The sequence below is a fragment of the Caloenas nicobarica genome, chromosome 1, assembly GCF_036013445.1.
Source record: "Caloenas nicobarica isolate bCalNic1 chromosome 1, bCalNic1.hap1, whole genome shotgun sequence".
NCBI lineage: Eukaryota > Metazoa > Chordata > Aves > Columbiformes > Columbidae > Caloenas > Caloenas nicobarica.
This window is the reverse complement of record NC_088245.1, coordinates 127250387-127265022: the sequence shown is the minus strand read 5'-3', so window position 1 is coordinate 127265022 and position 14636 is coordinate 127250387. Positions and strand designations below refer to the sequence as shown.

Below are 14636 nucleotides of genomic sequence, written 5' to 3'. Positions count from 1 at the left end.
GACCAAATTATACCAAGCTTTCTGGTAGTAAATAGTGTTCAAAAGCGTGAGAAAACTTGGAAGATCCAATTCAGGGAAACATTTATTTCCACGTAATGATTAATTTCAACATGACCAAGGTGGCTTTTTCGTTAAGGATGGATTTCAATGCAAATTCAGTTTTGTACATGGCTATGCAATTGCAGAGAGCTTTGAGCAAAAGTCTGTGAGAATTTCCATAACACTCCATCAAGGAAGAACCAGAATAATTCTCTCCCAGTTTTACAGTCTGCTGTGAAACTCAGGGTCTTGAAATTTTGTCTAATTTTGTAAGAAGGCTGCTATGACACTCCACTTTCAGTGAAAGAATATTATAATTACTACAGACCCTTAGCTACCTGACAGCTACATAAATTAGTTATTAACTCAAATTAAATATCAATATAAGGCTACAGATGTGTGCACATTTATAATTTTTCAATATTTAACAGGCAGTCAACTGAATAATGGCTGCATCTCCCCCTCAGTTCAAAGCAGAGAGTACTAAAGGAAGTTTGTGGGATAAAGTTAAGTCCAAACCAGAAGCTTGTGTTTATCTCTGAAAAAGAGTTATTACATAGAAATCAGAGACACTGCTCTTCCCTTTCACAACTTCAAGCCTTTTTATCTATTTCTGTGGTCTCCTTCCCTTCTCTCATCCTCTCCTCATTCAATTTGGTTAAATTAAGAATATTGTCTCAGAAAAACAGTTCCCCATTCACAGCCTCAAAAGCTCTGGAGAATGAAGAAAAATCCCACATCCATATAATGGTATTCTTTTGGGTAAAAATTCTGAATGAAACAGTTTTTTCTTACTAACGTGGAAAGTTCCTCTCTAGGTAAGATGATGGCAACCTAACATCAAGGTAGACAAGGAAATATTAAAAAATACTCAATGAAAAAATGAACTGAAACTCTATACCATAATCAAGAACATACACTCTATGTCATTATCCTGATCCACATAAGGCATGGTGACAAATTCCCGAGGTTTAAATTTAACTCCACATTTAATTCCAAATTAACATATCATTAAGTACTTCAAATAGACTGAAGAGTCTAAATTAAAACAAATAAACAGCCCTCCCCTGCAACGTCACTGACATTTCTGCCATATGAATCAGCATTCATTATGCTCCTTCAGTCTTGGGTGAAGCAGAAAAAGCCAAGTACATTTCCATCCTAAATAAGTAGGTTATAGGACTTAGAAGTGAAACTGCCCTGCAAAAATAACATTTACATGAAAAACTGCTATGGAATTTTACTGTCTTATTTCCCCCAAATAATTATATATTTTATTTGTTTATAAATTATTTCTTGGTCTTATTTACTGGTAAAAACGATCAGATATATTTCCTGACCTTATAATACACAGTAAAACCCAAAACTGCAGTAGAACCTAAAACTCTATCAGTTTGTAACACCTGAAAAGTCAGTTACCCATCATTTTATATAAACACTCCTGAAAGTCAGAGTTACGAATCTCACAACAATTTTTGGTGTGTACTGAACTCTGAGGCAGCTTGTAAATCACTAAATAATCCATAAAAACATATAAATCTGAAAATTAATTTATTGCACCTGATTCCCTTGGTCAAAAGAACATTTTCGATTTGACTTACAATAGTTTAAATCAGCATTTACCAAAACTGAATTGTGCAGCACTCTTCCAGATAAAATATATTTTGCCTGTTCATTAACTGCATTTTTAGCACTTGATAGGTCAAATGTATCCTGGGTTGTCTGAGTATTCTAAAGAGACGCATTTATTAAATTTAAAAATATATATATTAAATGGGATATGACCTATTCTGATGGCTCTTATGCCATTTTTCATATGCATGATGTAATAGCAGGAAGCAGAGCAGTGAAAGGACTGGAACCCCACCCAGGCAGCACTACTCAGGAAAATGAATTTTTCAATTAAATTGGGCATATGAGAACCAGGCAGCAGGAGAAAGCTGCACTGATGAAAGATTGCTTCATTTGTAAGGCCACGTGCATGGGAACTCACTGTTAGGAGATTACCGCAACATTTCCATCAATACAGCTGTCCTGTAAGATCACATACCCTCACTAATTCTCTTCCCTTTTCATCCCAATAGTAAGAGCTTGCCTAGCAAGAATACATCAGGTATTCTTGGCCATAATAAGCACCTACGAATTTTCACTCTGCACACCTGAAGTTATGCCTGAATAAAGCAACACTGAGTACATCGTTGGCATTAGAGGCATATTTAGCCCTCCTCCTCAGGATATCTGCCCATAGCGGTGCATTTCACACTTCAGTGTTACAATTTTTCTGGACAACAAATCCGGAGACCATTCTGGGATCAACAACTGACACGCTACCTCTGTAATTTATAATATATAAAGCTATAGTATATAAAGCTATAGTATATAAAGCTATAATATATAAAGCTATAATATATAAAGCTATAATATATAAAGCTATAATATATAAAGCTATAATATATAAAGCTATAATATATAAAGCTATAATATATAAAGCTATAATATAGCTTGTGCAGACAGTCTGTAACTGATTCTCACTGGACACCTGCGATTTGCTGGCATGAAAGAATTAAGATGATTAATTACCTTCTTTCACCATCTAACAGTTCCTATTAGGAATATGAACTCAGAATGAATTACACAGAATGACACAACTGTATTTCCAAAGCAAGTAATTGAGAAAAGAAAATCCATCATTCAACAGCAAGTACCAACTGAAAGCTGCTATTGGAGTGCTTGTGCTCCCACAACTTTGGGCTGCTTCAGTACTCACAGACACCGACATCACCAACTTGATTTAAGATGACAGGAAAAAGACATATTTATGAATTAGATTACACATATATTCGGTGCATCAAGAAATTTTTCAATAACTAAGCATAATGACATTTCTGTAAGCAGCCGATGTTTCACCAAGCCAGCGCCTCCCCACCTGAATGGAAGCACTCAAGAGTCAACCTTATCTGAGCCAACCTGCTCTCAGATCACATTTGTGAACTGGACAACTGCAAGATTTTTTCAGACTTTTGCTATCTATCCAATAAAAGAATGACATCTTAAATTTGACCCATGATGAACAAACTTATTAATTCCTTGAAGTAGAACGGTAGAAGTAATTATCAGGAAATACAAAAGAGAAAGGCCAAAAGAAGACATCCTGCTTCATAACACGGTAGAATCAGACTTTACAAAAATTTTAGTACCACCACGTGCTTTATCTGTATAATCTCAAAAACAAGTGCTCCAGCTTTTTTTTCACTTACACCAAAGACACAATAGAGCAGAAAAATCAACTCAAATAGATGTTTACGAATCAATCTGTAACTGAGGTAATCCTGAGCTATGATGCTTTCTAAAATCAAACATATCCAGTATACTGATTTAAAATAATACATGCACTCCTATATATTCAACATTTTCAAACAACTGTAGGCCCTCTACCAGCACAAACAATGCTCTCCAAGAAAAAATTTCTCAGCCTGTTGTCTCCACAACACCAGAAAATGACACGTGAAATGGCTGGAGAGTTAGAGAAAAATGCTCATCAGATCTGCACATTTCCATGCATCCAACCAAACAAGAAAAAATAGGAACGAATACAACCAACCACTGTATAATTATTTAAAGCTTAGTGCATTTTTTCTCAATTCTAGGATGAAAAAACGTCAGCGGTAGACTGCTCCGGAAAGGTATCAAAAAAAACCCCAAACCTGTGAAATAGACACGGTACCATCCGCAATCTGCTGCCACTGTGAGTCCAGAGTGGTGTCTTGGTCATAAATTTCCTGTGGGACTTGTGTTGAGGATGATAACTTGCTATTTAAAGAGAAGTGTCCACGAAAAAATACTTCAGAATACAGGAACACAAAACATAAGAGAATAGAGACTTCAAGAAGAACGTACCAATGCAGGGCAGAGGGCTCCAGCCATTAGCTCCTGAAGAAAATCAAGGCAACACCTTTAATCCTCCCCTGCTAAAGGATGAATTGTTTTGAATGAAAGATTTAAATACCCACTGAAATAGCAGATGACCAGAAAATTTTAAAATTACTTTGTTTAAAATCTACAAGTCCATAATTATTATCAGAAGTTCCTGGTTTTCATTCTAACACTTGGATCATGAGACCAGATTTCCTTAGAGGTGCAAGTGAAACAGACCAGTGTTTTTCAAACCACTGGGAAAATATGCTCTTAATAAATGTCATAAGAGCTTTTTATTCTGATGAAGTGTCTCAAAAGCAGATGGAAAACAAGATGTCCCATCTTTCCCTGATGAAGAAGCCATCCCAATCAGAAGTCACGTGAAGCCATTTATCCTTTCGACATTATCTGTAAGATCCGGAAGAAGCTGACTCTTTTACTGACTAGAGTCATGTTCACAATATTTATGAGATTAAAAGAAGGCTTGTGCACACAAAAATCAGGATTTGTATCTTTTCTGAAGAATATCAGTGCCCATGACAAGATACAATAGAACATTTAGCTACAAAAGATAGGGAGGATACAGTATGCTACTAATGAAAGCATTTGAGAACATCAATGTCAGTGAAGTACATTTATATCTATTTTAATCATCTGCTATTCTCTGCCCAATTTTCTATGACAGTTAAATAATCTGGACAGAAAATAAGAGATGCTTAGAACAGGAAAATGTTAGATCTATTTCCAGGATTTTTTTCCTTCTCTCCTAAGCTGCAGCAAAGGACATATTTTACTAGCAGACAGAACTGAGCCTCCAACCTGGAGGAGTAACTGAGGCCCTTTACCTCTTCCAAGCTCCTGAATGGCATGCAGGATTTACAAGGCCTCAGCAACACAGAACTGTCCTTTCAGCTGGCAATCACCTTTGCCTACTAAAACGTAACACACAAAGGGAGGACAGTTAGTTAGTTCATCAAGGAATGAAAACTCCTGCACCTAAAGAAGAACGACCCTATGCACCAATTCATGCTGGGGACTGACCAGCTGGAATGCAGCTCAGCAGAAAAGAACCTGAGGGTCCTGATGGACACCGAGTTGAACATGAGCCAGTGATGTGCTCATGCTGCAAAGAAGGCAAATGGTGCCCTGGGCTGCATTGTCAGCAGGTGAAAGGAGGTGATCCTTGCCCTCCACTCAGCACTGCTGAGGCCCCAGTACAAGAGAGACATGGACACACTGGACAGAGTCCAACAAAAGGCCACAGAGATGAAGAAGGGGCTGGAGCATCTCTCTCACAAAGAAAGGCTGGGAAAGCTGGGGCTGTTCAGCTTGGAGAAGGCTTGGGGAAGATCTCATCGATGTGTATAAAAATACCTGAAGGGAGGGTGCAAAGAAGATGGAGCCAGGCTCTTGTCAGTGGTGACCACTGGCAGGACCAGAAGAAAGGGGCACAAACTGAAACACAGGAGGTTCCGTCTGAACTTCAGGAAACACTTTTTTACTGTGAGAGTGGCCAAACACTGGCACAGGTTGCCTAGGGAGGCTGTGGAGTCTCCATCCTTGGAAGTATTCAAAAGCCATTTGGAGATCATCCTGGGCAACCTGCTCTGGGGGGCCCTGCTTGAGCTGGGGGCCTGCACCAGATGACATCCAGAGGCCTCTTCCAACCTCAGTCATTCTGCGATTCTGTGACATCGGTTGATTCCCCACATAAACAGAATACATCACCTTACTACAACAAATAGCTCAATGGTATCTTATTGAGCTATTTATAGCATTTAATTAACTATAAAAATATTTTATAGAGGTCATAAAGTGACAAAACTGATAGCTTAATAAAGATCATAAGCTTGTGATGATTTAAAAAAAAAAAAATCACCTGAAAAAAATAAACCAACCTGAAGGGTGTGTGTATTTATATAAGTAAAAAAAAAAAATAAAATAGCCAAGTGTGCTTTAAAAAAAATTATGTCCTTGGGTGGAAGAGGTGTTAATTGCTCACAGGCAGTCCAGCTTGGTCATATGTCAGTTTTTAAGCATTAAAAAAACCTATCTAAATGCTGCCGTGCAAAGCTTAATACAGAATTCATTTGCTTTTGTGGAAGAACTCTGCTATTTTTAACCACTGACCCAGCAATATAGTTTTTGCTAGAGTTCTAACAAATCATTTATTCAACTGAATGCTATAGGGCTTCAAGGGAGAAGATTAAAGGTAAATAACCACTTCACAGAAAATTCGATTTTTTCTTTGGAAAACTAAGGTTGCTGGGTATGCACAAATTGCCAAGTCTATTATGGGGAGAAAGCACATAGTGCTGGAAGTCACTCCAGGGTACCTGTGCAGATACACATTCTCTGAAGGCTGTTTTCGACTGCATGTTCCAGGTGCATTATCCTTATGGGCAAAAAGGGCAGAGCAGCCAGGGAAGAACAGAAAACCTGCATGGTACAGCACAGACACACCAGTCTCTTGGAAACTAGAAGGAAGGTTTTACAGTACCTTAGAGTAAGACCTGCACATAATTGTACTACTTCCAGAAAATCTGTTTAAAGGTTACAGAGAAATTTCTGTATGGTGTAGATATACCCATTGAATCTGAATAGAAGAAAATGGAAAAATATGCTGGTTTTAAGGAGACGAGAGTAGAAATTCAACACTCACAGTTTGGCAAAGATGACTCCCCTCTGTGGCCAAAACTGAAGACGCTCCCTCTCAAGTATAAGCCAAGTGCCTGGGGTGATTTAGAAACGACAATTCCACTGACCTCCAGAATGGCAGAAAGTATTAAATTTAACAGGAATTGTCCAACCTTCCTCAACTACAGATTTTTATAACTACTGCAGCTGTACACTGGATTTATGGATGTTTATTTTACGCTGGGTAAAAAGTCAACTCCATTTGACTCCTTCAAAAAGGAAAAAAAACCCACCAACAATGACAACAACAAAACACTAACCAAAAAACCCCACAACAGCAACAAAACCCAAAAGCCACAACCAAAAAAACTAACTGGAAAGTATGGCTAACCAAAACCAGAGAGGAGTTGCTTTTCTTCAGCAAGAACATCTCCAGTTTCCCGGTCCTCAGCACGCTTCTCTGCACCTCCACCTCCTGCCAGAAAGTGCCTGTACTTAAGAAGCAAGTGGACCTCTCCAGAGCCTGTGCTTACACTAGCAATAGGAACAACCAAGACTTTTGTTACCAAAATGTGCTCTCTCCTATGTGAGCTAAAATGCTGCTGTACACAGACCCGGAAGGATTTACATTGACTGGATTAAGCAGGTTTGTCAACTGCTGCAAAACCCAGCTGACCCAAGAATGAACCACTGACAACGATTCCTCATCTTTCTCTATTCAGGTTCACTGAACTTGGTTTTTCCCAGTACAAATAAATCCTAGACTGCTTATTCATTTACCCATGCTCCAACATCCCTGTTTTCCTTCACCATAAAAAAATAATTAAGGCATTATAACCACTCTGATACATGACATGAATTGCATCAAGCAACTGCTACCAGTACTTCTGCCTCTAGTCCGAGGGGAAGAGTAGAACTGGTTCCCATGGAGTGGACTGGAACTGCCACCTCCATGACCAATAAGCAATTTCAAGAATTTTCTAGTGTGATGTACTGAAATTGAGCTATAAGGTAATTACTGTTCTTACTTGGTATGAATGATACCTTACAACATCCTTTTAACAAGCTATTGACACATTTAATGCATGTCAACTTCCCTCCGTTATTCTGATACCTCAATATGGCAACTCAGCTTCAAATAAAGGTGCAGAGATCCTACGCATTGCTTCATGATTTTATGTATTTTTTGAAAGTAGAGTTCTTCCCTCCAGCTGAATCTTAAGACAGAAAGTACAAGGAAGAGTTACGGAAAAAAGAGACACTGAGAGGTCCCACTGCAGTCTGAAAGACATTACTAATTACATATTCAAAACATAACATTTTAAGGGAGAGGACAAAGAAAATCACAAGTGAAATGGCACCAAACAGGACAGACACAGAATTTGCTTTTGCAAAGCCCCCACGGGCGTGTTTTGTTTTTGCAATATAAATCCCCAAACCACAATGGTTGTCATTTTGGACTGTCAGTGTCAAGCAGCTAATGCCCCAAAAGCTTCTTAAGAAGGATACCACAAAATGAATGGAGAAGAGCATCCTAATTCAACTCATGGCAAGAAATGCAGCAAGGCTCTGGATTGACTGCAGGTCAAAATTACCAGCTAGAAACAATAAATCAACAGTTAGTCTTACAAATGCTGAAAGACCAGAGCCAGCTGAGGTAGCACTAACTTTGTCCTCCACAGATACAGACTGACAGGTATAGGGACCTAGTGGTTAAAACTCTGTAGCTCATCCTATATTTACAGCTTTTTCTAAAAATACTGAAAAAAAAAAAAAAATCAGAGGAAGTTGTGAACCAAATGTCAAGAAGCAAAACTCGCTCAAATTTTGTCATGCTAAGCTGAAGCGCATAAATATTTGACATAGCACATGACCCACAACACAGAGTATGCATTTGAACACAAACAGTGATCTGGGGTCTGTTAGTGTTTGTCCTGTCTTCCAGCTATATAATGTGAGTGTGCCATCCAGAACATGCTGCAGAAGAATGCGGTAGGCACAGTGGAACAGAATAATAACAGTAGCTTGATTTTTATTTGTCAAGGGACAGATGAAATCTCATTCTTTTACTTATTGCTCATCACGGAATGTTTCAGGGCTTAGTTACCATACTACTGCAGTAGACAGTGCTGAATATTTCATTGGTGGTGGGCTAGAAAACATGGAGTTGAGGACATCAGTTTGGAAATACAGCAGCAAAGACAGAATTAAAAATTCAGCTCACCTCCTGCCCATTTGACTGATGCACAAAGCTCTGACGTAGCTTCTGATCCAGAAGCTGTGCCTGCTGTGTCACTCCCAGCAATAAATTGCCTTTTACATACATGGATAAGCAGTCTAATCAAATAAAGATTTAATGCAGGATGTGCTCAAAGGAACTGCTGATTTCTCTTAAAGCCTGCCATTGCTCTCTCTGAGCTTTTTGTACATAAACAGTGTATGAGATTTATCAGAGGAAAAAGGTGAGTACAAATACCAAGGGTAACCAAATAATCTGCTCACCCACAGTGTGCAAATATATCTTTTCAGGTTTTTGTGCCACTCTCCTATTCATGGGGCATACTCCTTTCCACAAGAAACAGCACTTAACACCAACAACTACATCGGATGCTGAGAGTGACCTGGATTGTGGCACATTTGCATTACTGCCCCCTGAGAAATCATTTGCAGCTGGAATGCCAAATGGTCTCCTACACAAGTGACCTGCTTATGCTTTCCAAGCTTTGTCCTTAACAGTCATGGTCAGACAAACCTTCTGCAGCTCTTACACTGATCCTTTTTCCCCTGCCACACTGTGAACAACGGCCAGCCAGCAGTATTCTTCCTTACACATCTGGAACTTGCTGCTGCAATATGCGCCTGTCACCCTAATGGGGTGTTTGCACATTACACCGTAGTCAAATGCTCAGCAAAGAAACCCTCCCTTTGTGTAAGTGCTGCTTTCTACCCTTTGGAGTGCTGTGGGTGTTCCCATTTATCTATATACTCAAATCAAGGCATTTTCTCTTTAAGCCAACAAACATCAACCGGCAATGAACGCCTGCAGATAAGGACTATAACTCTCTTAAATTTTACCCTAACCGCTTGCTACTGTCTCTGCTGGAGGTCTGAATACAACCAGGAGTTTCGAAAGGCTGCTTTTAGTGTAGAAGCTGGATTTCGTATTTTGGATTCTGCACCTTAAAACTATGGCTGTAAACTTGCCTCTTGAGATAGGAACTTCAAACATATCCTGTATTTTAAAGGAACTTCAAATGTCCAAACTGCTGGATTGTGATTGATCTGATCACCAAGTATTAATTAAAAAAAAAAAAAATCTTCAGATTGTTGAAGAAAACATTGTCTATGCAGCTGCTATGCCCCTTGATTCTATTTCATAAAATTCCAATTCATTGCTCAGCAAAAAGACTTCAAAATTAACAGACAGAAATTAGAAGTGTGCACTTTATCTTCAGGCACATATAATTTTCAAGGACAGAACACTACCTATTTTTCATGGATGAAGCTTTGGTAGTGGACTGTCATGAAGACATAAGGGAAATTTAAATGTATTTATTGTTTAGCTTCTAAAAATATAATTAAAACCCAAGATCTGAGATTCAAATCTGTCAACAGCTATAACGGTAATGGAGAAACTGCAAAAGAGGGCATAATATTTCTAGCGATCTACTTAAAAACCAGCACATTATTAGATGAATTAAAGCCATGGTACAAATTCACAGGAAACTAGATCTCATTCATTTTGCTGCTCGCAGAACTACTTGCTCAATTCAGGGAAAAACTACCTTTGGCAGAGCTGTGTCTTCTAAAGCAAAGACTACTCATGCCTCAAGGTGAAAACTGTTCATGAAGAACTCTGCAGTAAAGCGTGGAACTAGAAAATGAAGGTATAATGAACAAAAAATCTGACCTAAAACATTAGCCATCTAACTTGCATCCCAGCCTAAGAGAAGAACTATTTTCAACTACGCTTCCTTACATGTAATTTATTATTCAGACACTGTGTGTGTGAGATGTTCTTACCTAGGTTATTTTTCAACTTTTCCACTGACTCAGACTTTCTAAGTCAATGGTTCTAACCAAAGGTATTTAATGAAACATTTATCTTTTTAATGAGAGTTGTAATGTTTCTTGGGAATGTTACAAAGGGCAACTTTGTTAGCATGTTACTTCTCCACAGATTCTGCAGCTGTAACAGATTTCCTTTTCCATGAGTTTAGGAAGAGTACAGAGACTAAGAAATTCAATAATTTCAGAACAGAATTTGGAACAGATTGATCAGAGCTCCAAGTTAGAAGGATACTGTCTCCTTTAACAGATGGGAATGACCTCAACAAACTTTCATTAAAACCAATATGCAAACCCAAGTATACAGCCAATGTTATGAACACGGAGAATGCTGATACCGAAAAAGAACAGACTTTCTTCTCCTTACTGAAAACTATTTTATCTAGTACAGCCCAGGTCTGATAGTGCTTTCTTCAATTTTTGCTGCCTGGTAACTCCCCATATGAGAACTTATTTTTCATCGCTTTAAACTTTGCAGTGCTTTGAAGAATTTTTAGTATAGCCAAACCCACCAAAAAGTCAAGGTACAGAAATGTACTTGAGAGACTGATACACTTCTTCTTTGAGATATTTTAGCTTTTCTCATCTTATTATGAAATAATATCCTACTAATTTTAGGCTCTTTTTTTTTCCCCCCCTAAAAATTAGTATTACACTTGAGATTAGGAGTCAGATTTTTGTAAACCACTTAGCAGGTAATAGACTTCTGGTCCCATGCCACTTCAAAGCCTCTGAAATTCCCATTTCACTTCCATATTTAGGAGGGAGAAAATTTAGAAGACTGTCCTCACCAATGAGCACTACCATTACCAATAACAGTAGTGAAATTTCAAGCAAAAAACCCAAGAGAATGATAGTGCTGCAGAAAGAAAACAAGCTGAGCATCTTGAAGACCTAACAATATTGGCATCTCTCTTGCTACAGAAATGATATGTTTTCAAATGATCAATAAGGTGTTGATTTTTCTTCCCTGAACAGCTCTCTACAACTACATACTGAGACTGATTACGCCTTGTAACTGTAGAGCATAGAAGCACATGGTGAAGGATAATGACTAATTCAGCTATCTTTTTGTTTCCTCCCAAACTCTTCCCCAACGTCCTGATCTCACCCCCATCCCCTCAAGCTACCTTACAAGTAGAAGCACTTCTCCTTCCGAACCTGTGCTTTGGACAAATGAATCCCCCACTCTTCTCTGTCGATTCCATCCCTGTGTCCTAATGTATCCTAATCCTTACCAGACAGCACGCCTCCCTCTCTTGTGTTTTAAAGAAATCAATAATTTATTTAGTCAGCTGAAGCTGGTTATTTGTGAAACTAACCCATTAACTGTCATTTGGCAGAGTATTACATCTTGTGAAAAAAAAGCTGTTCCAAAGACGATGACCATCCCATCTCCAGCATTTGCACTCATCCATGCATTATTTTTCTTAAAGAAGCACATTAGCAACATGATGTCCAGAGCTGTGGCTATATCTGAAATTAATACAGGCTAAGTGAACTTTCCTAGCTGCAGTTGCATCACACAGCAGAGTTCAAATGCTGTGATGGAGGTGTCTCTGCTGCAGCAGTGGCACAGCCAAGAGCAAGAACCCAAATGAGAGGAAAGACCATTCTCTCACAGCTGGGACAGTGCTCCAGGAAGATGCAAACATGGGACTGTTGCTACCTGACTGGTCCACAGCCCAGCCTGTGCACTGGAAATAACAGGAGCAGAGGAAATATCCATTTGACCAACTAACCAAGAACTAAATGACCAGTAAGATACTGCCGAGGTGCACTTAGCAGCTTCCAGTTGATACTTACGGTTTTCTCAGATGTTTGCATCTGCAACTCACTTTTTAGCTGGAGGATTTCCAAAATGTCTACATCAGATAACATAAATACTTACCATGTAAATTAAATATCCAAACTTGGGAAGGATTTGCTAAACATCATTGTCAATAGTTGCTTCCATATAGCTTGGAGGCTCCAAATGTAAATTAACATATTTCAGGGAAAACGTTAACAACAATACGATGCTGTTGCTGCATGAGTTATATAGGATTTATCTTCCAAATATTCATTATAATTTAATTTATAATCTAAGAACATTGGTAAGTTTACTCTCCTATTTTTCAGCTGGGATAGTATATCAACAGGGGAAGTAAGATGCTGTATTTTTGCTTTTGGTGGTAACTCATCACAGAAATATTTCCCTTTTCCTGCACTAATAGTTTACATACCAACTTCATCCTGGATCTCCTCTGCCACAGCAGGCACATTGTAGAGGAAGGAGAGAGACTGGTTCATGCGTTCATATATCACACGTAGATGTGTCATAACCTACGGAAATAAAAGTATTTTAAGGAGGGGAAGATTACTGCTAATTATTACAAATTTTCTACGTTACAGAGAGCAAGACAGTTTTCACCTGTGCTAGGGATAAAATTTCAGTATGCTCTATGGACTGAAACTGTAAAATCCAATGCAAAATTCACCTCTCTCCTACAGCTACTACAAAAATGGTGTTCTAGATGCTCTTTCATAGCAACTACCTGAAATCCCATGGGAATGCAGTAATTTAAAGTAGAGTTTACATGTGCTGTGAGGTAGAGCATGTACACAAGCAGCTATTGTGGCAGAAATCCACAGCCTCATTTACCCTTCAATAACATTTACATTTCCCATACCCATAAGTTTCCACATAACGCACAAACCAAGTGAGGCGCAATGACTGTTGCATCAAGATGCGTCAGCTTTTTTTTTTTCCTTGTTAACCTAATATTGCAAAAAGAAACAGCTGTTTCTGGAAAAAAAAAAAAAGCTCCAATTTCCTAGGTAAAAACATTTGCAAACCTTTTCAGCTGAAAACAGAAATATTTCCACCTAGAAGCATTACTGTACTGTCTTGTGATTACAAGTCTATTGCCTCTGGTTCCTGCACACTGTTATGGGTTCAGTCATGACATCCCATGATATACGCTCCCCCAGGGTGCTCTCCACAGGTGTCACCTCTCTTCAGTAGAAACAGAAACTGAGGTGCCATCTTAGACGACTGACAGGGCAATTAGGCCTAAAGAGGAAAATGGCTTGTGGAGAGCAATTTCAATGAAGAAGAGAGTAAAATTTCTTCAAATTGAAATACAGTATTTATGCTTTTGAATAAAATATTTTGTTTTGCATTTTCCACTGAAAAAAATTCCCCATCAGATCCTCCAGCCTACATTCCCTCAAGCTTCTGACCAATTCAAGAAGCAAAGATACTGTAGAAATACCCATTCCTATGATGATACAATAAGCAACACGCTGCACTTCTCCTGCCTAAATGTCAGTTTCCATTTTTCATCTGTGCTGCCACACAAGCTGTAGCCTGCAAAATTTCACTGTTTTTTGTTATTAAATAATCCAGTGTTTTAAAAACTAAAACTCATGTTTTCAAGACAGCATGACCTCAATGTACAAGTATGGCTGGAATAGATGTTCGAGAAGTCTAATATGCAAATTGTGTCATTCAGAGAGGTACATGGTTTTGATCCAGCTTTTCATGATGCCAGTCAGTTCAAAAACTGTGGGTGGAACACAGTGCTTCCCATTGTATCCTGTAGATGGATCGGTGGCTGATTCTGCAGATTATGGCACACTTTTTTTACAGCTTATCCATTATGCCTACAATTTTAATTGCCGTTTTGTAAGCCAGCTACATCTTCTTTTTTTTTTCTTTTCTTTCTCACCCTCCATGATTCAAAGACAACATAAAAGCTCTTCCAAAACATACATGTTGAGGACTGCAGTAACATTCGGCAGTTAAAACACCACGAACTACAGTGCCTATTTCGAAAGAACATGTTAAACTCAAGTACCTCGCAGTAATCACATTTATAGACGCTACAAGTACCTCTGCAATGATGATAGAAAGGCTGGTTGCAGTCAGATGGCTAAACCATTCTGGTTCTGCCACTTCAGCTGAGGGAAGCATCACCACGTGTGATCGCTAA

At 38.6% G+C, this 14636-nt stretch overlaps 1 protein-coding gene across 1 annotated transcript in view; it reads right to left on the bottom strand.

Annotated features, from left to right (window-relative positions):
* The window catches only part of APP (amyloid beta precursor protein), a 217225-nt gene that overhangs the window by 37172 nt on the left and 165417 nt on the right, over positions 1-14636 (bottom strand). Inside the window, exon 12 of the mRNA XM_065650893.1 lies at positions 12885-12984. Within this exon, the coding sequence (XP_065506965.1) occupies positions 12885-12984 (100 nt within the window). The remainder of the gene's footprint in view (positions 1-12884; positions 12985-14636) is intronic.